Source organism: Salvia hispanica, chromosome 2, assembly GCF_023119035.1.
Source record: "Salvia hispanica cultivar TCC Black 2014 chromosome 2, UniMelb_Shisp_WGS_1.0, whole genome shotgun sequence".
Taxonomy (NCBI): domain Eukaryota; kingdom Viridiplantae; phylum Streptophyta; class Magnoliopsida; order Lamiales; family Lamiaceae; genus Salvia; species Salvia hispanica.
In genome coordinates, this window is record NC_062966.1 from 34,232,437 (window position 1) to 34,257,174 (window position 24,738).

General features: G+C 36.7%; 1 protein-coding gene across 1 annotated transcript; it reads right to left on the bottom strand.

Moving 5' to 3' along the window:
• Positions 1–1,910: 1,910 nt before the first annotated feature.
• Positions 1,911–17,722, bottom strand: LOC125207106 (small subunit processome component 20 homolog). The gene is made up of 31 exons (XM_048106322.1): positions 17,569–17,722; positions 17,373–17,495; positions 16,490–16,647; positions 16,132–16,176; positions 15,672–15,750; positions 15,511–15,584; positions 15,029–15,135; positions 14,616–14,798; positions 13,976–14,179; positions 13,682–13,898; positions 13,518–13,592; positions 13,087–13,424; positions 11,833–12,025; positions 11,487–11,730; positions 11,067–11,403; positions 10,791–10,971; positions 10,560–10,697; positions 10,186–10,450; positions 9,623–10,060; positions 8,556–9,010; positions 8,090–8,226; positions 7,827–8,008; positions 7,375–7,734; positions 6,986–7,111; positions 6,824–6,889; positions 4,987–6,734; positions 4,625–4,904; positions 3,587–3,820; positions 2,728–3,219; positions 2,491–2,653; positions 1,911–2,270 (listed from the first exon to the last, which is right to left on the bottom strand). Exons 1-31 carry the CDS (start codon positions 17,617–17,619, stop codon positions 2,014–2,016), a joined length of 7,950 nt encoding a protein of 2,649 aa, XP_047962279.1. The 5' UTR covers positions 17,620–17,722; the 3' UTR covers positions 1,911–2,013.
• Positions 17,723–24,738: the final 7,016 nt, after the last annotated feature.

Here is a 24,738-nt window from a genome sequence, read left to right on the forward strand (position 1 = left end):
ACGTACTATCATGATATATGTATCCTTTCTGAGCCCCGAATAACGATATTTTGTTTCTTTGATTTGTGTGTGCAGAGGTTATTTCTCACCAGTATTTTATATCAGAGATCAAGTTTCAGAAATGTTAGATGTCTACAGTTTTGGTGTATTGGTCTTGGAGATATTGAGTGGCAAGAGATATAGTAATAGAGAAAGGGAGAACCTCATTGGCAGTGTAAGCATAACTAACTTTCGTGATATTCTATGTATATATAATGTGGGTGCAATGCAAGTTCATCATGGACAGTAAGGATTGAGGTTATACAAATAGATGAATGGGAACAGCAAGTCGAACCACTGATGAAACATGAATAACTTTTTAAAATTTAATCCTACTTGCTGCCTTTAATTCACATATCATCATACTATACATACATGAAATAAAAGAGCAGAACTCAAGTGTGCAAATAGACAAATTGCACGTGTATATGACCGTGAATGCATGATGATATGATGAATATACATGCCTGGGAGCTTTGGGAAAGAAATAGAAATGTATTAGCGATGGTAGACACATACCTTGGAGGATATTTTTCAGCAGAAGAAGCACTGAGATGTATACAAGTATGTCTGTAGTGCACCCAATATGACCTGCAGCAGCGCCCAACAATGGCTTCTGCGCTGAGAATGTTGCTTGGAGAAGACTTATGGCTACAAGAGAAGATGGAACAGGCACAACGCCTTTCCAATTTCGTGACAAGCTGGTCATACCATGTCTCCTCTACTCCAAGCAATTGTCAGAGGTCTCAGTAGCTTCCAGTTAGAAGAATTAAGCTACTCTTTCACACTACGAATGCAACATGCATATCCTTTTTTCTATATTATCATATAAGATGATAGTTATTCGAAATTTAATTTCTTTTAAAATGTTACTCCATATTTATGTCTATTTTATACCATAATTTCATCAAGTGTTGTCTACCAAAGAACAAATAACAAATACTGTAAAAAATATGAATGAAGCCAAGCAACATATTACTGGAAGAGTTTTGCATCACCAGATTTGCTAGAAATGCTGAAGATGACCAAATACTGTTAGAAGGGTGATTGTTTTTTTATTTCTAACAAATACAAGTGTCATTAGTATCACTGTATCAGTGTTTTAATATGTATAAAGTTCATACGCTGCGGTGTCAGTTCCAGAGTATATGGAGAAGCCGAATTCAGCTGAACTAATTGGAATCACACCGAAGACTCCTGCGGGCTAGTGCACCACCGCACCACTAATTACATATTTTATCTATATAGAGTATATGAACATGATTGATTAAGTTTTAATTGTGATAATGTGAATGTTAATTTTGCGCTCATGGAATGTAAAAGTTAGAAAGAATAATGTTTTTATTTTAGAAAATACTTTAAACTGAGTGGAATGTTCACATAATTACGAGTACAAGTTTGTCCATACTTGATAATATCAATAAACATATTCTTTTTACTCTTTAAAATAAAACATCTTTATTATACTCTCTTTATTAAAATATTTAATTATATTTTCTGTTTTCATAATATACTCAATAACTTGTTTAAAATCATGTGTCATTTAAGAATATAGTCATCTTGAATAAAACCAGTAGATAGAATTCAACCAAAATTCTAGTAATGTTAATCAACATTTAGGCACGGGCTATACGTACCAATACAGATGCAAGTTTTTTCATGAAGCCAATATTTAGTCGTGCATGTTTCGAATTGTTGAAGACCTTGAAAGACTAATGAATAGGTCAATGAATTATAATTAGTAATGGCCTTTGGCTTCACTTAATTATGGAGATAACCAGTATAGTCAACTTAGTTTAATTAATTGGCATCGCAAACAAAATCCTTGTAATGATCAACTAACAAGTAGAGAAGTGGAGACGAGCAAAACAAATGACAAAGCTCATATTCTTGATGACACAAGTATTGGCAAACAGCATAACACGAAGTAAGAAAATAAAAACTAAATTAAGCTAATAACCGAAAGTGGCCATCTCAATGCATCCATCTACCCATTTTCATGGTTATCATTTTCCTTTTCTTGTGAGCTTGATGCTTGTCAGCTATCTTGCGCTTCCTCTTGGCATTGCGCATCGGATTCACAACAGCCATCACCTTCTCTGCTTGTTTCCTTTTGTCGCGCTTCTCCTTGATATTATTGCGTATTTGTCTGTAAACTTGAACAAATTTATGCTCTCCGATGATGCCTCTAATGCCATCCCGGACCTCTTGCGCTTGTTGTGTCAGATCATCTGACAAGAGTGAGAAAATCAGAATTTGATGCACAAAAGGTGGTCTCGAAACAGGTAAGCAACAGTAATAGTAGTAATTGATTCTACTTAACCCAAAATCTGATGAAGAGTTTATTTGTTAGTTATGTTCCCACTTTGTATCACTTGCAGATCATCTTATTTTAGGTTCAGACTGTAATCTATATTGTATGTGGGTGGGACAGAGCTAAAGAGTAGTTACCAGAAATAACTTGTCCAGTGAAACCTTCGCAGACTCTGTACAACGGCAATAACAGTTGATACGCAAAACTACGGCCATCATCAAAGCTTGCAGGTGAAGAATTCTCCCAAAAATGGAGTAGCTTTGGTGATATTGCTTTGTAAAACTCGAACACAATTTTCATCTGCAGGAATAAATAAATAAATAAATTATGCCATCAAGAGCGCTCATTCAAAAATTCTGTACATATGAACAAACCTGATTGGCCTCCATCTGAAAGGTAAGCTTCCCCAATCTCTGGAGAAAATAGGAAATAAATGGATGCTCGTTTTCATCATGTTGAACACCACCCTCAGAAATAAAAGATTGAAGCATCCTCTTCCCTTTTCTTGGATCGAGAATATCAAAAGCTTTAAGGAAGCATTCTTGCTCGGCACTATCAAGACTCGACCAGAAATTAGAAACATTATTCTTCAAGAAATCATGAAGTGCAGAAATTGAGAACTCGAGGTTTTGCTTGATAACATTGCCATTTTCATTATCATTTGATGGCACCCTCAGCTGACAGCAGAAAGAAACAGCTATATGGAAGAGTGTGCTCGGTTTCATGATATAGAATGCTTCTGCTCTGACTTTGCTCTTCTCTCTATTGGCCACTGCAGTGAAATAAGAAGACAGAATCTGGCATGCTATGTTTCGCAACCACAAATGAGGATGCAAGAGGAATTCACAGACGATTTCCCAGAAATCCTGTAAAAGACAAATATCAGAAGCTAAAAGATCTGTGTGATTGAACTTAGCATATAAGAAAGACTAAAGATCTATAAGAACGATGTCAACTCTTAGTTAAAATTCATTGAAAGCTACAAACAGATGAGACAGAGAGACGAGACGATAAGGTACGGATGGATTAGACCAAACAGCTAAGTTAGATGTACAAGAGTTAGCTGTGTAAGACCTGTATGGAAAGTGAATAGAAATTCAGCCCAATTGAAGAACATAATATATCCGTAAAAACATTCCCCAGAAAAAGTAAATAGTTACTCTGATTCTCAGCATTTTCATAAAACAGGAACAGTATTTGAAGTACGATGACAGATAGGATAGTGAGTTGTACCTCAAGCTCCTTATCAAGGAACAAGTTATGAAATTGAGTTAGGATCTTCTGCAACATAACCAACGAATAATATGCCTCCTTCCAGAACGGAATTACTAAAACATCTGATAAGTCTTGTTGAGTTGATGCTAAAGCAACGTGTGCAGACTGAAGAATATTTCTCATTGTTGGAAGTACTTTATTGAGGTGTACTTGAAAATTCTTTCCAATAACTTCCACTAATAAACCCAAAACCTGTCAAGCAAAATCCAATTATATTTAGAGATAATCAAGTGTAGCAAACATGGCCAAGGTCTAGAGTCCAATTAAACTTCACTGTTAGAGTAGAACCATGAACATTTGAAAGATAAAGATCACACTAAAATCAGATTTGGTACAAATTCACATGGCATGTTTTACGCTGTTAAAGATCTCTAAAATCATATTCATGAACCTCATGATTAAGTTTGACAGAGTTTTAATCCAGTATAAATATCATAAGCACCAATTCACATGTTCAAGAATAGCTAAACTATACATAACAAGTCAGCTATATGATAGAACTGGCTATGAAAACATAAGTGCATCAGCTTTTAACATCACAATTCACAACACAATATTAAGAACTGAGAAGAGTTCATCTCAACTACCACCTAAGAAAAAAATACTCCAATCTAACTTAAACCTAAACCTTGCTCCAGTAAACCTAACTTGTTGTCCAACGCAAACAAAGATTGCTAGGTAGGTAGGTTTAGGCACTTGATCCCAAGCTCCCCACCCACAAAAACCAGACTAATAACAAGATAATGAAAAATGGAAAACTATTGATTATCCAGCAAATATTATGCAGTAGTAAAAATACTCCCTCCATCCCTAAAAAATAGACAAGCTTGTAAATGGCATGAGTTTTAATATGCAATTGGTAAAGTAAGAGATATAAGAAAACGTAAGAGAGAGGGAGGAAAAAGGTAGTGGAAGGAGTGATAGTGAAATGTGGGGTCCACATCATAAATAATGGTACAAAAAGTAGAACTAAAAAACTTATTACATTGATTTTACCTGTGCTGCAGCACCCAATAGGTTCTGTTTTCCTCCAAGGTACAAAAACAGGCTATACTCGAGTACTGAGTGAAGAGAATGCGAGCTAACATGCCCAATGAGACACTTTATTGCAGCAGCAGACATCTTTCTAACATTTCTGTCGTCGTCATTTGCCAACGATTTGACCAAATATACAAACAGTGTTTGTGATTGGGCATCCACAACATTCTGCGGAAATTTTATAATAATGGTATAGAGCATCTCAAGGACAGCTTCCCTTCCACTCGAATGTTCATAACTGTAGGAAATATTGAAATTATGATTAAATAGAAATATTAGGGGGAAAAAAGACTAAAGTATTGGGAGTTGAGTAGTTTCACCTCAAATTTACAAGTAAGAAATCAAGATGTTCTTGCACGCGCTTCTGAGAAAGTTGGTAACCGAGTAAAAACTGAATCAAGATTTTACTACACTTTTTACGAATGGTCTTATCTTGTGTTTTTACCATTATCTCTGCAACAATCTGGACAAGAACATATATCTCGCTAACTACCAGCTTTCGGTGTATGATAGCCTTCAACAGTGAAAGGGCGACAAATGAGGGCCTTTTCGCAAAATCAACAAACAATGGAAATTGGATCAGCATATGCAACTGATCAGTAGAAAACGTGACTCTCTCACTTCGCAGAAGGGTTGTCAACAACTTCATACAGGACTCTATCAACTGACTGTTAACTTTAACAGATCCTTGAGCTATAACCAACAAAGAATTCTTTATCTTGTCAGCTTGACACTGAAGGGATGATAAAGGCAACCGCACTATCAGAGTAAAGCACCTAACTGCTGCTGTTATAATGTGTTCATACTTTGAGCTCAAACATTGACACAATAAACTTACAAAAGGATCAAGCATTGATAAAAGTTGTCCATCCTCTGCGCTTGGCTTCAGTTTCTTCAAGTAGTTATGCAGAACATCAAGAGCAAATACAGTTATCAAATGAGAAAATTGCTGATCGACATTCACTAATCTGTTACTTTCAATTGGTTGTATACTCTCAGCATCTCTACAAACCGCCCAGGAAATGGAACCATATCCCTGTACATTACCTTCATCTCCGAGGCCATCTTTAATGAGGCAATTCACAAATATGAACAGTTCCTTCTGCTCCACTGATGGATTACTTTCAATACCAGCAGATATGTGTCTTAACATGGTCTCCAATTTTATCTTGAGCTTTTGGTCATACTGCTTATGCAGATTAACTGTAACAGGGGAAAGAAGTTTCAAAGCATGGGTTTTGAAAGTGACATTCTGGGCAATCAATTTCAGAGTTTCATAAGATTTCTGCTTTCTAGTCTCTTTCATTTTGGAAGCAATCTTTTCAACCTCTTTCTCGTCAGAAACACCCCCAAGTATATCGTTCTGCACAACAATAAGGAGATCATCCAAGCAGTAATCCAACTTTCCGCAGATGGGACTCACGAGGAACTTAGACAGCAAGAAATTGAGTGTGTATCCTAGCACGTGTAATTCATAGCCTCTCTTCAGTATGCCCTTCAAGACGTTGACAATAAACTGCAAATACTCCAATCCTAGTTCCTTCAAGCAAGCTGACAGCGCAGACCTAGCCTCATCACGTACACTTTCGAGTCGATTTTTTAGGAAGTTTGAAATACGGTGAACAACAGTTGGAAGTTGAGAGTACATGATATCAGTGGGGAGCAATTTTAGAAGTTTTAGTACAACCAGGCAGATGTTAACATTAATACTGTCAGAAGCAGAGGCCAACAACTCCTGAACTTCGGGAAAAATATTTTGTTGCAAAGTCTCCTGTATGCTAGGTAGTAGTTCGTCATGAACAGTGATTCTCATCAGAGTTGTCTCCTGAAAATGGAAGCGATCAAGGATAGCACATACAAGTCGCAACAAAACTTTTTGCCTATCTGGTTTCAGTGCCATATAACGGAAACATCTGACTAGCAAGGCGTTGTACTGGTCCCAATTCATGCAACCAGATATTGATGCCAGGGCATTAACACAAGCACTTCTTATACTCTCATCCTTCCCATCTTGGGCATTAAAAAGCATGCTAAAGAGCAGTGGGACAAACACTTTGTAGGTGATGGCCTAGAATTTTGTAAACTTCAAAAGATTAGCGATATAACAATAAACAATTACACAACTAAGCATATCGTCAAGATGCTCGAGAAGCTTACCTTAGAAAGATAGACTGAACTGACAAAGTTGCTAAAACGAGCTAGTGCTCTTGCTCTCCTGTGTTTCTACATTAAGGGCAATGACAGAAGGCAAGGACATGATAAGTATTGCTCTAAGTTGAATACAAATATTTTTTTCAACGAATTACGAAAATGTGTTACCTGCAAGTGTACTATGTTATAGAAGAAATCTTGTTCAACATCATCACAACATAAGGCCCTATACGAATAAAGTTTTGCTTCCCTGGGAAGCTTCCGCACCATCTCAGAAAGAAATTCAATCCATATCTAAAACCAACAAATACATTTTAAATATAAAAAAAAAGTCGTTTCCAATAATTATATGCAAACAACCTGACTGGTGCGATGAGCTGATGAAACAAGATATCTATTCAAGAGGGTGGAAAATACTAATCCAGATAACACAATTAAGCCACACGGACATCTCAGACATGCAATTGGCAGGAGAGTATCCTAAAGTGGAACGGTGGAACCACTTGAGGGCTGGAATATATTAGTAAAAGAAACGTCAATAAAATAAACATCAGTACCTTTTTACGAGTGCCTTCCTTGTTCATTGCATTTCCCATGTGTTTCAACAAAAAATTGTTTATCATTTTCCGGATACTAGCTCTAGACCACATTTGGTTAGATTCTAGAGATCCATTTAGGATCTTGCCAGAAAATTCAACGAAGGAAAGCAATAACTGGTATGCACTTTGCCGTAATACCGTTTCTTCGGATGACATATCATTTACTGCAAGAGCCAGGATTGACAATGCATGCTTTTCCTCAATGGTATAAAAGAACTCCACATTAACCTCCTCATAAGGAGAGAGGACAGTGCCATCATGGTCAAGACCATTCATCACTTCTGCAGCGGCTTTGCATAGCTTACAAAGAATTTTTGCCTGCACACAACATAGGAGAGGCTTATTTTTATTTTTCTTCCCTGATAAGGACTAGATATTATTTACAGGAGTTATGAAGAGGCTTGTATTACCAACGGTACCAAAGAAGCATCATTGGAAGCAACAGCATTAAGGACATTGCATGTATGCATACGAACATCCATATCAGCTGAAATAAGAAGCGAGGAAAGTGAAGTCCAAATCTTTTTACTTATTGCACTGTCCAGGACCGTCACCACTCTGCCAATGATTTCCAACACATGGACACAAGTATCTGCAAGTGCAAAAATATTTGGTTGGTAAATAATTCAAAAATAATCATTCCTTTGAAGAATAAAATGGTGAAGAGGCTAACCAGAATTGAGGCGTTCCTTTGTAAGAAATTGGAGCAATATATCAATAAATAATTTAGCATCTGATGGTTCCTTCACATACACTGACAACAAGCGAAAGATGGTGATATCTCTTTTTTCCAGGAATTTGAGCAACCGCCTACAAACAAAAGAGGTAAAAGGGAATATAGAATATTAACAGAAAATTCATACATACATAGAAATTTCCCCTATATATTTGGACACTCTCAGATCTCTGTTGTGAGAATCCAATTGTATTCAGAAACAAATTCCACAATGAGATAAAATATGGAGCACATGAGATAAAAAAAATTTGCATGTCATAGCATCAAGGGGAGAGGCCAATCTCAAGTCAATCTCAATGAACACCAACACATATTTTTGTTGCGGTGTGTGTGTGGGGGGGGGGGGGGGGTGAGGGGCTTCCACTATCCACTGATGGAGTTTTAGAAATGGGGAAAGGATTACCTCTCAGTCGCATTTTCTTTGATGAAAATACAATGCAAGCCACTGATGAGCTTATCGAGATGAGGAAGTATTACTGTTTTGACTGTGACATCTGGACCATCCAGGGCTTTATCAAGCTTCAACAAGTTCTTAGTGAACTTCAAGATACAAGACAAGACGGGTTCTGAAGCTAGTGGAACACTAAGCATAGAGAAAATGTTGGGTACCAGATTCTCCACCTTAGATAGTAGTGGAACAAGTCTGTAACTTTTACTCATTGCAAGAAAACAATAGAACATTGAACTTGGCTTTTTCTTATCATGACATTCCTTCTTAAAATTAGCAACCAAAGGTTTTACTGATGAGAAGAACACGTCCCAAAACACACTTCCAAAATTATGATCATCATATTTACTAAGAACAGTATATATGACCTTAAGGCTCAAGGACATCAACACCATGATTTGCATTCTCTCCTGCAAATGAGCAAAATATATAGATTAATTCGTTTCCAACTGACAGCAACTGAGCTAACAGGTGGATAAAATATTCGTATACGACATCAATGAAAGTTATTTGCTGGATTCAAGGATAGTCCAGAAAATAACTGGATATTCACAAGAAAAAATTATAAGTATTTAATAAGGGGTAACCCGTAACCATGAAAAAATGAAATTTTTCATCCAAGTTACTTCAGAAATCATACAGGTCTAACCTACACACACGATACAGGAATCCGAGCATCATTACCAGTTACACACAGCAATGTGGCATAAAATTATTCCTGTTATGTCGTAAATGAATCTAGTGTATCATGACTATAATACCATGTTGACCGGGTTGCTTCCAATTTATACGAGAAATACAGGCACATTAATACATTGTGCAGAAAATATGGATAAACTTTATCTACAGCTTTTATATTTTTCACCAACATAAAGTAATTCCTAATGTAAAATGCATATGCCGACAAGAAAATAGGAAAGAAATGCTGACATCAGGCAGATCAGTCCATATCTTTACCATCTGAGAAAAGAGAAATATGAACAAGAAAAGCTCATCTATCCACTTCCACGGCAGAGTATTACCTTGTTCTTATCCTCCACTGCGTCATTGTCATGCACCCCCAAATCTAAGCTAGACGAGTCCTCTACAGGAGATTTATCACGTGTTTTACAGCCAAGAACTGATGAGCAGCTCAATGATATGAGGACAACACAGTTAATCAGTATATTAAGGAAGGGCTTAATGCGAGATTCATCAAAAACTGCCAAAATATCTTCAACAACATGCAGGAAACCAAATTTCTTCTTCCACGATAGGGTTTCTATGGCAGTTGATGTTAAAAGATTCAGGATATCAGGTTCATCAACCTCAAATTGATGACTTTTGAATGATGCCCAACAAGTTTTGCTCATTTCATCAGGCAGCAGGGGCTTAACTAATAGCCAGAAGAAAAGAGGAAGCTCGTCAAGATCAAGCTCAGCTAAAAAGCCCAAAACTGCCTTTCGATATGCCTTTGCATTCTGAAAAGGTAAGGCACCTCATTTAGAATAAGATCAGATAAGAGACAATTTAAAATTAAAATCTGACAAAGTAAGAGAGTATGCCAAGAAATGAGTATCCATCATCCAAGTTCTAGATACAATACCTTCTGGGTAGTAAGCATCTTCAAATTTCTAACTTTTGGTATGAGTATCCGTACGACTATAGGCACAAGATAAGCTCTATGTCGCTCATCAACAGAATCCACCGAAATCCTGGATAAGCTCCACCTAGCAAGCACATCCCGCATATTTTTTAAATTGATAAGATTTTTCAGATTCTCACTGTATGCAAGTAAAAAGTCATCCTTCCAGTTCAGTAAGCAGTCAAGAACTTTTGTCTGTATATCAGCATCATTTTGGTCAAGAAGCCTGCAGTACCAATATAAAGCTTAAGCCAAACACAGAAGATAAAAAGAAATGTGAGGAAAAACAAAATAATAGTACTAATTTAGCAACTGCAGCAGCTTGTCAAACCAACCTATGCATAAGTACATCTCTCAGAAATCGGCCTTGATAGAGAGACCTAGGATTATGCATCAATCTGAACAAAATTAACCACTCTTTAAGAACTCCCTTCCATTCTTTCCCTTTACGATCCAGTGTATATGATTCAACACTGCAAATTTTCAAAACATCAAAGTACACATGGTCAACTATGATAATTTCACACAAACAAGAAGAAACAGAAATATATTAAGCATAAAAGCACCTGGTGGCTTCTTCACCATTGTAACCCAGATATTTAAGAAACAAAGGTACTATTTGTTGAGAGTGAGATTCAGCTATTACAGGAACTTTCTGTAAAGATTGAATTAAGAGGGACAAGATTGTTGCACGGGGAGTACTGTCAAATACAACAACGATATCGGAGTTGAAGCATCCAACCAAACCTACATTGTCAACACAAAGTCCAGATTTATAGTGACGCAAGCACAGAGGTAAAAGCAGGTATTGAGGACAAAATATGTTTCCAGAAAACATTTACCAGATTCCTCCACAGAGTCATTATAATCTCTGTCATGTTGACAATGAGATGCTAGAAAATCACAGTGACACTGTTCAAGATAATTAATAAATCTGTCCCACACAATTCCAAAATATTGGCCAACAAGGACAGTGAGGCACTCTAAAGCTGGATCCCAGAAACAGCTAAATCGGTTATGAAGTATGCCCAATATTCCATTTAAAGCGGCCAAGATATATTCATCGGCAACTCTATGATCACTCAGATTCGTCTGTAATTGAGAAATTAGGAGAATAACTCTACGGCTTGTTGCGACTGAAAGAGCGGTCTCTTCAACAGATCTGAGTAGGTTGAGAACCTAGGTTTCAAAAAAACTATTAATATCACATCTGACACATGATACTGCAGGTAAGGCATAAAACTATGTAAAAAAAATATTACATTGTTATGGCAGCAATACTCTAGATTCGTCTCAACATCATCAATTTCTGAATTATTTTCAACAGTATGATTCTTAGCTGAATCTTTATCATGCACGGATTCATAATGGCACAGTATGCGCAGGGTTGAAAGGCGGATCTCTCTGCACTCATGGCTCAGATTTTCAGAGAATATGCGTAGAGCATCCAAGGACTCTCCAGCTATAGACTCCGAAAGACGAAATTGACATTTCCTAGGTGATGCACTGAAAGACCAAAATACAGTGCCATTGTCAAGGACTAGGGCAAAGGTGTTATATATTTAGGAAAACATAGACAAAAAAAATATGAGGTAAATAATAGCTTACCAGAAGACTGAATCCAATATATCTGCCACAGCAGATAAGACGTGAGGTGACAGCTTATATCTTTTTGCAAGATCCAGGAACTTTAACATTGCAGACTCTTCAGGATCAATACCCCTCCTAGACACCAACTTGTTATAAGAACGCAAGGCAGCCCCGAGTAAGCAATACCAAGTATCTTGCTGAAAGCCTGCCTCTACAAAAATATCACATTTGTATGTATGAATACAAAAAATCATATACAAAAAAACTGATCAATAGAAGAACTTTCTAGAAACGAATTGACAAACAGCCTACGGTGTACTCAAGGGTAGGGTCATCGAATTGGGTATCCGAGGGTACCAGATCCAAAAAATCGGGTATCCAATCCCGAAATTTCCCTAAATTTTATACCCGACATCCGATCCGAAACTTAATTCGGGTATCCAAATTACCCATAAAATTTTACAACTACCACTACAACTTTAAGGAACAAAAATTTTCATATAAATGATGATTTGAATTCAAAGCACAATTAAATTACGAAAAAAATTATAAACTCCTTGAAAGAGGGCGGCTATTTTATAGCTAAAAACATGACTGATATTTTCTTCTTTATATTGATAATTGATAGTATAGCTATTTTCATTTTTTAAACTGAACATCCAAATTGGCAAGCCGAGAATGCAGTTGCTTGGAGCTTCCTATTCTCTCCCTTATTTCCTCTTTTCTCTCTCTCTCTCTCTCTCTCTCTCTCTCTCTCTCTCGTATTCCAAAACAATGGCAGGTCTTGAAATCAAAATCCTAGTTCTGACGCGGAGGCAAAGTCATCCAAGCAAATAATCATGAAAACAGTAAAGGGACAGAAGATGTGTGAAAAGGTTAGGACTACTGAGTGTACACTGTAAGGGATTGTCAAATGCACTAAATTGAATTAAGTATTGTTAATTTAATTGGGTTTGGGGTATCAATCGGGTAATCGGGTAACCCAAAATCCAAAGAAGTTAATACCCGATGCCCGAAATTGCGGGTATCAGGTTTCAAATACCCCCGATGATTTTTGGATTGGGTCAGGTAATACCTGATATCCAGTTGGACACCCCTACAGGATTGTGATGTAGAATACAAAACTCTTGTACAAAAAAAGAGTAATAATTTTAGACCTAAAGAGATCACTCCACAAAACAATACAAAACTCTTTGAACATAAATTCCTGCATTTTAAGGACTATAAAATGCCAACATGAATAACATTATTAAGCATCAGATAATGACTTACTAGATTCCACCATTAGAAGTTTGTCAATTGCACTTATCAACTCCATTAGTACAGATGAATTTTCTTGGACATCTGCAAAATGAGAATAGCAGCCAATAACAGCCCATAAGACAGCCAACTTATTCCGTTGGGCAGGAAATAATTTTCCTTCCACAGAATTACTGATTTCTCCGATCCAGTAATGAAGAGTCTCTTCAAAAAACACAAAAATTCTTGAGAACTTCTCCTTGGATTTCCCATCCCAAAAGCAGCAGTTGTTCACTTCCACTTTCTCACAGAACTTCATCAGTATATACATGACCTCTTCGTCATATATTTCTATTAAATTAGTGAACGCACTGCAATAAAATAAAAATCATATAAACAATGCAAAAGGAATGAAGATTAATACATCTATCAAAGTAATGAAAAACAGGTAGCTGGTAAATTACCACATTATATTAGTTCCAAAGACATGATAAATACTGGGATCCTTCATGAGAAGATCCCCAAGGAAAGTCAGTAAACTGTAGGGAAACATCCGTGTGAGTCTCACAAAGAGAAGAGAACGAAGAATAAAATTGTTGAATTTTAAAGATAAGTTTGAAAGCAATACCTTCGACTTCTTATATTGAACACTGATTCCCACTGTACAGAAACCAGCAGCAAAGCAGGCATATTCTTAGAATCAGAGAGACAACCAATGACACAAAGCATTAGTTTCAGGACTTTTTCAATAACTTCAGAGTGTAGGTCCATTTTCTTCATTGTAGGAGGACAAACAACAAAAGTTTCCACAAGCTGGTCGACAAGTTTGACCAAGGGTTCAAAATCTGCACAGAACAAAACTTCAATTATAATAGAATCAGTAAATGGACATAAGAAATAACATAAGCCACTTGAGGCCCACCTGTGATTTTCCCAAGATGACCCTTTTGCAAAATAGAAGTAAGCAGGGCCAAAAGACGAGTCAGGTGCATAGAGTTCTCGTTTGTCAAAGATTCTATTATCTTTTCTGACAAGTATTTCCATATGAAAGAAAATTCGCCTGGATCTAGCTCCGCACAAAGTCTCTCGAAGGTTAGAATAAGAACTTCAAGAACCGGTCTTGAATCTGCATATCCGCAATATATTCAGGAATAAATGAAGGGATTAAAAAGTAAGGGGAAAAGGAATGGTAAGTTTATAGGATGTTATAAGATAATGTAATGGCAAGACCATGGGAGATCAAACTACACCTCATAGCTTCAAAGCTTAAACTGTGTATCTATATTGTTTGACAATCAGAATTATGGAGTTATACAGTGTACTTGTTTTCATTTATATCTGTGCAATGCCAAGTCTTACAGCATAACATCGTGATAAATGCCACTGTATTTATAACGGATGGCGCATGACCAAATTTTTATGTCTCTAATGAGTATTTAATAATAATGTTCTGTAATTTTAAATGCTAAACAACTTCAAGGAACTCATTCAAAATGACAGCTCACTCAACCAAATAGTTGAAACCAAGAAGCACAAGAGCATACAATACAAGTAAAAACAACCTTTAAAGTCTTGGCCATCGATAGCGAAGATAGATTCATCAACCAGAAGTGGTAACAATATCTCGGCCCTCGAGTGCAATCTCGACGAGATGATTCTCATAGCATGAGATAGTAGAGCACTAACACCAGATTTCCTCACTACCGATGGTTCCTCAACAACTTCAGCCATAAGTTTCTGAACACCTGCCCAACATTTATAAAAAAAATCCAAAAGAATATGAGAAGAGCCAATACATAGAATTACTAAAAAGCACACAAAGTTGGCCAACCTTATATTTTAAAGGGAATGATAATCATCAAGACATAAATGAATGCACTAGCATGGATATCACATAGGAGCTAATCAATAGTTGGAGGTATTCTTCACAGATATGTTAAAATAACAAAATACCCTTTGAAAAAAAAAATCATACCTCTCTTTAGTTGCTCAATTGACGCTTTCCTAAGCAAATATGACACTGACTCAGCCATAAATTCACGAACATAATCCTTAGGGTAGTATCTTAAATTTATCATGACACTGCAGAAGAGAACAATAGGAAGATGAAAAAATAAGACAAGAAATGAAAATGTTAAGCATATATGAAAACCAACAATAACCATTTATGGATACAACAGACTCCTATTTGATGAAAATAGTCCCAAAAAATAATATCATCCTTATGACATCCATAGGCAACCCATAAACATAGACATCCATGGATACAACAGACTCCTATTTGGTTCTCATATATTAAATTAGTATATCTTAAGTCAATTCAGAGCTGAATGATTAATTAAATAAAATCAAATTTAACACCATCATTATGTCATGTTTTAGACAAAGACTTCAGAGTTGAATGAGCAATTAAATAATACTATCAACTTTTAAAACCACCAATACAAACAATGCTACCTTAGAATATCACCAACATCTTTTATAAGATACTTCTCCAGGTACATTATTATGTATGACCATGATGTGAATATCTGCATCAACAACAGCAATTTCATACAATATTTCCAGAATAAGGAAAATAAATGAAGAACCAAAGATACATGAAAGCACTCTTGGACCTGCTCAATTAGTTCTGGATCCTTATCAGCACCACTTTTAAGAAGCACTTTCAAAGAATCAATAATTTTTGAAAGAAATCTGCAGAGAAGATAAGATATAATTAATGTGAACATATTGAAAAACAGTGTAAATGGAGGCAAACAAAGTAAAAAACTGAACATGCAGTTGGGGTAGACATAGGCAGACCAGGAACATGAGTTGTTTCCCAGCCACCACACACACCCCAACTCATGCTCTCTAGAGTTTCCAATAAATATTATTCAACATATGATTTTCCTCATCAAAAACTTATATCTTGGGGTACTAATCATGGTGCAAAGCATGTTTTGTTGACAGTACAAAAGCATGTTTAAGCATGACTAAACTATTTAAAAGTAATCTCATCTAGAGCACATTACAATGAGATGAATTGATTTTAAAAGATTGAGAAGCAGAAAATAAAAGTGAAAGAGAACTTACTCTGTAAAATCGTCCAAGAGATCTCTAGATAAAGCAGAAATCAGCCTAGCACACACAAAACAAGTGCCACCAAAAAAATGTAAGGTTGTTGTAAATAACTAAAATGTAAGGAGGACCGAAACCATCAAAAGTAAAGCTACACCATACTATGAAGGCGTGAATATGATCAAGTTACATACTTCAAGGTTCAAGCACAAGAACTCGGACTAATTACTACAATTAACATAAGCATTAAAAAATAGCAGTATGGACTGAGAGGCAAATCATGCTCAGTTGACTATAAGAAAGAATGAAACCTTATTTCCCCTCCTCGAGTACTATGTTTAGTTCATGCAATAGCTCCGATAAATAAGTGTACCTTAGTATTGGCTCAAGTGAAAGTCTCCCTTTCATATTTAATCGAGACAGAAGGCTTTTCATAATCCGTTTTTTGTGCAAGATAATTTGGGGAAGTGTCTGTACCAGAGGAAAAAACTCCTCATAAAATGATATAAAATCCCTAGCAGTGTTAAGCTCCTGTGTGTCATAAAAAAGGTTACTGAATAAGGACATCAAACACTAAGTCCATACTGCATGCTTATAAAGAAAAAACTAATATCAACTGGTACAATTTGAATTTGAAGGATGTGGCAGGAAAAAAATTTCCAGAAGGACTGCAGTCTGGACTCTAAAAGAAGAGAGAAGTGCTTATATCTAATACGGTTTAGGGTTTAGAGTTTAGCACTAAATGGAAAACAAAAACAGGCAAGAAAGAGATCATGCATAGAAGTGGAGATGATATATTTCATGCGAACAACAAAGTGGTTATATGGTAGCAAACAATTTGAAGGATGTGGAAGGAAAAAGAATGCAGTCTGGACACTAAATGAAGGAAGAATTAGTTGTAGCTTAACGATCACATTTTGCTAATGGCAGACACTAGACAGTGCAATCAGATTCACATCCATTAAAAAAACAAGCAGGGTTAATTATAGTCCAGTTTCTATAGCAGCCTTTTACAATTTTGAAAGACTACATACACAGGAAATATAAAAAGTTTGAAAGATTAGACATAAAGTTGAAATTTTTATAAGGTTAGGATAGATTTGCAAATGTTGTAAGAGGTTGGGCAGAAATTAGCCTTAAATAGGACAAGTAAATTTGATCCATGCCAAATTTCAGGTTTCAAAAGCTAGTTTTCAATCGAAAGGGTCATCACTAAACTAAAAGTAAAAAACAAATGAAGAGATAAAGCTGAGTACTCTGTATTCAATAAGACAATCCCGGAAAAAAGAGGAGCCTTCCGAGGGTTCAGCTTTCAATGGGTCTAGACTTCGGTACACATCTATGTCAATTTCCTCAACCCTTTGTGAAAACGTCTTGAACTGTAGAATGGTATCAGGATGTAAGAAAAAAAAAACATAAACACACAGACAGAAGCGATTCGTTTAAACTTACGATGAAGCGGCGGCCGGTGCATTTTTTTAGAGACTTAATCGAAGTCGACATGCTTTTTAAGCCGATAATTTTTGCCGGATTTAGAAGGGTCCGACGGCGGGAAGATGAAGATGAGGGGCGGCAGCGGATATGTTTACGAGAAAGATTGCGTGAATATATAGTCCATCCAAATTCCTCTAATATGATGGGCTTCTATTCTATTGACTTTGATTAGCCCATTATATTATTACGGAGTACAGTAGTTTTTAACTTTTTATCGTTTTTTTATGAAATAAATAAATTAGGTAAACCGTGGATTTTGTCCCATTTTTTGGGAGATTTATCCAAAAATATCCCACCGTTTTTTTGATCTAATATTACAACACAACACCATTGATGTAATCACACAACGAGTACAGAAACATAAAACTTAAAAACCATAATACGATTCGTTTAAACTTTCTACCCGTGCATTTATTTAGAGACTTTACTTAAATCGCCGATTTGTAGATGAAAAAACCAACACAGCACTAACTGCTTCGACACAACGTACATGGGCTTTTCGTAGACAGCATTCTTCCTAAGGCCTAAGCCCAATCCGAGACCCACTTCTTCAAATATCAATAGATTTTGTTGACCCTAAAAACATCTCTATCAAGAAAAATAAATAATAGAGTACATTATTTATTTATTTTCTTAAAAAATGAGATATAGCCTTCTAACGAATAATAACAAATTCCAAAACAAAAATATATAAAAACGTGAATCATTTTTGAAAAAATAAAATAATAATACAAAATACAAAAAAAAATAAAGTGTATAATACTTTCTCTATTGAAAAATGGTTTTTCAAGAAAAGAAGACAAATATGGTAGTTATAAAATTTTAACTCTCCATTAATAGAGAGGTAAAGATATTTCTTCAAAATGCAAGAATGTATAATACTTTCTCAAATATCTCCCCTTAAAAAAAGAATTATTTCTCATAAAAAATAAATAAATTCGATTGCTCTATCACTTTACCTTTTCATTTACATCCTTATTGAGTCCTTCTCTAATAGAAAAGAATTATCCAAGGGTCTTTGGTACAGAAAAGGCACACACTTTAAAATTATAAAATAATAAATAACCACAATTTTAAATATGATCCAACTTTGAAAAATATGAAGAAAAAAATATCCTCAATTCCAATGAAATCGTAATAATGGATTAAGTTGCACTTCCAGTTCCAGGCTTGCGGTAGGTCCAAAGTTGATGTAAAATACCTGAAATCTCTAAATCTCACTTGGAGAATCTCACACAATATGATAATTCTCTTGTCCACTTGGAAAATTCAATTTTTTTTGTTGGAAATGTTTGTTTGTTCATAGAATTTCCACGTAATTTTCACATCAACTTAAGGTCTTTCTCATTATAGTTCGAATTCGATAATGTAATCCGGTTAGTTTCATGAAAATTCAACCCATATATTTACTTTATGAAATAAATAAATATGCAAATGATAGAATTCTGGGTTAGGGATGTCACATGGTCCAAACTCTAAAACATGCTTAGAGTATAAGTCGGAGAGTTTTGGCAATGGATATACTCAAAAGTATGATTTGAGTATAAGTGGGATATTGTTATGGTTGATATATTGAAAAGTATATTTTGAACATGTTGCACGAATATAATTACTTGTATATAATAAATTTACAATCCGCTTTTAACCTAAAGACAATAAGAAATTTTTATTACAAGTTTAATAATTTAATTTTGTGAGTAATACACCCCTCCGTCATAGCGCAAGTAATTGATTGATTTTCAGCACGTGTTTTAGAAAATGATAATAAATAATTAAATTAAAGAGAAAATAAAGTAAGATTGAAAATAATATAGATGCAGTCCTCTTATACATTACTCTCTTTCTTACTTCAATTTATTTATACTTTAACTATTTATCATTATTCATCCAAAACAATAATAAAAAGAAATTAATCACTTCAACTAAAATAGAGACCTAAAACGCTAAGTTTATCAATTAACACGAGCTCTCGTATGTTAGGACAAAACTATTTGTTTTATGTTACTTTGTTTTTTATTTTATTAATACTCTAATTTGGGTGCCAACATAATGTTGGTTTTGTGGAGTTACAAGAGATAATCGGGCGTAATACAACCCAAGAAGGAATACAGAAAAGAACTGAAACGAAAAATATAAATGGAAATCGAAACTACAAACTGTAGAACAGGAAATAGCCGAGTCGAGGAGGCCTCTTTCCGCAAGACGAGATACGCCTCCGGTAGTGCTCTTCGGATTGGCGTTTCGTCCCCAAAGATAAAACGGCTAGCGTCTCTGATGAAGTAGTACCGCAATCAACAGAGCTCCGGCGAACTGGATGGAGGAGAGGGCAGAGCTTCGACAGTAAGAACAATGCAGAGAGAGAGCTTATGATGCAGAATGCTTTCTAGTGTTTGATGTGTGTAGAATGAATGGAATGGCTAGCCTATTTATAGGCTCGGTCCATTGCAGGGGGTCAACGGCCATAATGGCTATCATCAATGCTAGACCGTAACGGCCGTCGGTTACGAAGCGTTACAAAACGTTACATAGTTGAGAGTCTGAGTCTAGAAGCTTCTAGATTCGTTCACGACGTGGACTATCACGAGTCAGCCACGTTGGCTTACCGCGTCATACTGACAAGGTGGTATCTCGCTTGGTTCGCTGACGTGGAAACGGTGGTGGTCTAAAAAGAACTAGACCCACTAGACTTGGGCCAAGCCCCGCAACTAGGCCCACGACCAGGCCCAAAAACCACCCAAAGACCAATTGTCAAGATCCAAGGACAAGGACACGAGCACGGGCTCGGGCCAAGCCCGTGTTCGAGGCTCACGGCGGCGGCGGCGCGCGCGTGTGGGCTATACAGCCCATCTTAATCCACTATAATTATTCCACGTAATAATCCTTCTTAATTAACTCTCTTAATTATTCCACTATAATTATTCCACTATAAGGTTATAACTTCCAATGTGAGATAATTAACTCTCTTAATTATTCTCTAAGCTTCTCTCATAGCTCATTAATTTTGCAATTTTGCACAACTTTAATCCATTATTTCTCACTCACCGGGAATCGAATTTGAGAAAATGAATATACCACGGTCATCTACTCCGAACGTAGATCGACGCTATATTATTTAATTTCACGAAATTAAATATCTCGTTGAAATTATAATTGGTCAAAGTCCATTGACCGAGCATAGATTCCAACACATAAAAGTTACAAAACCAAGTAAATTAAGTATAAACCGCAAAAATCCAAAATTCAGTACAAAAACCTGAAGTGAGATAAAAACTGCTTACTCCTTCACAATGAAGCCCACATGCGCTCAATCATTCAAGTTAGGCATTGTGCTTCTATTTCCCACTAGAGCATCTCCCAACAATTTAGTGCAAATGTCACATTAAATATAATTTTATTCCAATCATTTACACTAACTTTAAACTTAAAATAATATTCTCTATATTAGGCATTTTTTACTCACAAAATTTAAAAAAACTTTGGATTTGAGTTCAATGTAAACTTAAAGATAAATACTAGTAGTATTTTTTTCCTAAAACTAAAAATGAGATTGGTTTTGGAATTACTTATTTCAATTTAGATTTTAGTTACCCTTGGAGATGATCTTAGTATTTGTGCAATAAAATCAACAAGAGCTAGAAACCACAAACAGCAGGAACGATCCTTCTCTCTTTTTGCCTATCCCTCCTATGTCATCTGCTATCTTTCCAAATTTATCTACTACCAAATTTATGCTATCTATCTTTGCAGAAGCAATATGCCTCTAGAATATCTCGAGCAGGGGAAATTTTCTCTAAAATCGGATGTCTATAGCTTTGGAATCATAGTCCTAGAGATTGTAAGCGGCAGTAGAGTCTGGAATATAGCTTATGGGGAGGCAATGACGTTCCTTCCCAGCTATGTTATATGAAGTACTAAGATGCATTCACCTTGGCCAGCTGTGCACACAACGGGAAGCAAACTGCAGACCCGAGATGCCTTGTGTTCTCAAGACTGGAAGGCGATGAGTAGAGCTACAAAAACTAGCAGTCCCTTGAAGAAGATGTACCTACTGGTGGTGGACACAGTCAGGCGTCAGCAGTGCAACGATGGAGTTCATTGAAATGCTGGAAAGATGGAACTGTCATACAGAACTTCATTTACAGAAGAAAAAAAGAAGAAACCGATAAAACTGCAGTTCAGGTAACACAGTATCTTTATATGAATGGAATTTGTGGTGCGTTTACACACTGCATTTGTGTTGTATGCTTAAAATTTGTTGTTCGAGATTGAAGAGAACTTCAAGAAAAGGGTTTACACATATGTATACAATCAGAATCATGATCATTGAACAGGGATGATATGGAATCAACCAACCATCTATTACCCCTTTACGTCTATCCATTTGCAGAATTATTATCATTACAATCATGCAATCAAATGTAGGATTATCTGCATTGAATTACATAATCATAGCTCAAGGTAGGCATGTTCAAACACTTAACCAGAAAAATTCACAAAACTCAAGTTTAAACTTTTATTTCAAATTAATTATAAGATCACCAAGATCAAGAAAAATAAAGGTGATATTTAAGGAAAGATTTTAAAGACTGCGGGAAGTAAAATTACAATGAATTATGGCGGGAGTATATTTCTTCCCCTTTCCCAATCTGCGAGCCCTAATCGAAAATCTTACCCAATTTGTGTCCTCCACCCCTAATCCGTCCACCTCTGCATCACCTGAGAATCTGAAGCTCTCGTCGTCAACCGATGACGATTGCCAAGGCCGTTCATCGTCAACTTCGCCGGAGAAGCTTCGAACCTCTGCAATTTTGAAACCCTAAGTAAGTTCGGTTAGGTCTCAATTTCTGATTTTGTTAGGTGAGCATTTGATCTTCTGCTTACCTCTGTTATAAGGATTGTTTTATTCTCCATTTCGATGTTACTCACTCAGCTTTTAGTTTCTGCATAGTCAATTACTACAACAACATTGTCAACAACTTTGAATGCTGCACGACAACAAGTGTTCATCCTAGTTATCTCACAATGAAATTTACAACATTACAAGTTATCTAATTTTACACCAAATTTGACAGCAAAAGTGTTGGAAAGAGGAATATGGCTGCCCAAATTAATCATGGAGAGTTCCTAGATCATTGAATAAGTGTAGAGTCCCTAGTGTTGTATGTTTCCAATTATCATTTATTGGTGTAATTTACAAGACACTAATTTCCCTATAAATACTAGGGAAATTAGCAAGATCAAAATAAGAAACATTCACAACAAGAAATACAAGTTTCTCTACATTCTATCTCGATATGCCTATCCAATCTTTTTATATCTCTCTCGATTACCATCTTTAAGATGGTATCAGAGCAGGAAACCAACAAAAAACCTCCAATGGAGGTCAGCCAAATACACACTCTTGAACTATTGTTCGACACAATCTCAAATCTAATTGATTTGTACAAAGCCAACACAAACCAAATCCAAAATTCCTACAAGCCGAAGAACCTCGGCGTAGGGTCCAAGCGCACTGCAGCAACGACACAGGCGAACAGCCCAATGACCACACCATACCATATTGAATCTGCCCAATCACCAAATTTATGCAACGAAAAGAACTGGCTGGAGAATAGCCACGCATCGCTGCCGGAGAACAAGAAGAGACATCTTGAACCGAAGAAGACGTACGCCAGTGCTCTCGTTGATGGCGGAGAAGGAATTGCAGTGGTTTAACACCAATGGTGGGAGCAGCACCAATCACCAATGTCGGAGAAAACAAGGAGGGGCGAATGGCTGCTGTAATCTGCAGCGTCTGGGTCGGCATTTAGCAACTCCAGTCGGCAGCAGCACCAGCCCGCGTCGGAAGCAGCATCGGCAGCAGCGTCAGACAGGAGCGTCGGCGTCGGTGGCGGAAGAAGCAACACCATTTGGCAGCAGCAACCGTTACGGGCTGAAGCAGCAGCGGCAATGGCAGCGGAGGCTGTGCAGCGGGGGAGAAGAGGGATTTGGGAAGGCGGTGATGACCAAACAACCACCGCTGGCAACGGTACCAGCGGGGCGATGGAAAGCTTTGACCCACCGCCGCCTTCCGACAGTCGCAAATTTGAAGAGGAGGCGACGGCGGAATACAAATTTGGATTTGGGGGAACGACTAGGATTGGGGAATCAATTGTGGGTTTTTTAGAATAAACTTCCCCAACTTTGCAGAAAACTCCCCCAACTTTTACACCCTCTCAAATCCGACACCAACCCAACCATTTCTCACAAAATTCCCCTCAACCAATTCCGAAACTGCCAAAGTCACCCCAGAATATTCCAAAATTGGCAAACCCACCCCAGTTGACCGAAAAATTGCACTACAAACCCTCATCTGTCCAAAATACCGAAATAACACCCTCAAGTCTAAAATTTTTTGAAAATAAACCCCAAATTTTGAATTCCAGCCCTCTATTACCTGTGCAAACACTTTTCAAGCCCTCGTATACTCATCTTCCTTAGCCATAGGACCTAAAGACCACCACTGGATTTTTGATTGTGGGGCAAACGATACCATGTCATTTGATGCATCGGATTTCCTCGAAATTTCCCGTTCCACAAAACAATTCGTCCAAACCGCCAGTGGGGATTTAGCACAAGTACAGGGGGCGGGCACTATCACTATCTCACCAACCCTTCATGTAACAGCCCGCCCTCCTAGGGTACAACAAATGCGGCGAACTGCTACCCAACCGACTCCAAAGACATAAGTATAGGCTAGGGTTGCATTTAGAGAGAAACATCAGAGTAAATAATAGTAAAGACTTGACCTAGGGATTTTAAAGAGAGAATAAGAAGATATCATAAATGGTTCAAAAGGTCTTAAATGTACGACATAATATCCAAGATGAAATCACAAAATAAATACTAGGGCCTCAAAACGAAAGAAAAGAGTGCCATTCAACCGAAACAATATCAGAGTATCAAAACTTAGCGGAAAACGACCAAGAGAGAGAAGCATAGCTATGTATGACGACACAACTACACTTAGAGTTCAACATATCCATATTTATTATGTAAGCCGCTCAACACCCGCCACCGCTCGTCATCATTCAACCTGCACATAAGGAAAACACATGCAGGGCTGAGTATTTTGAAATACTCAGTGGG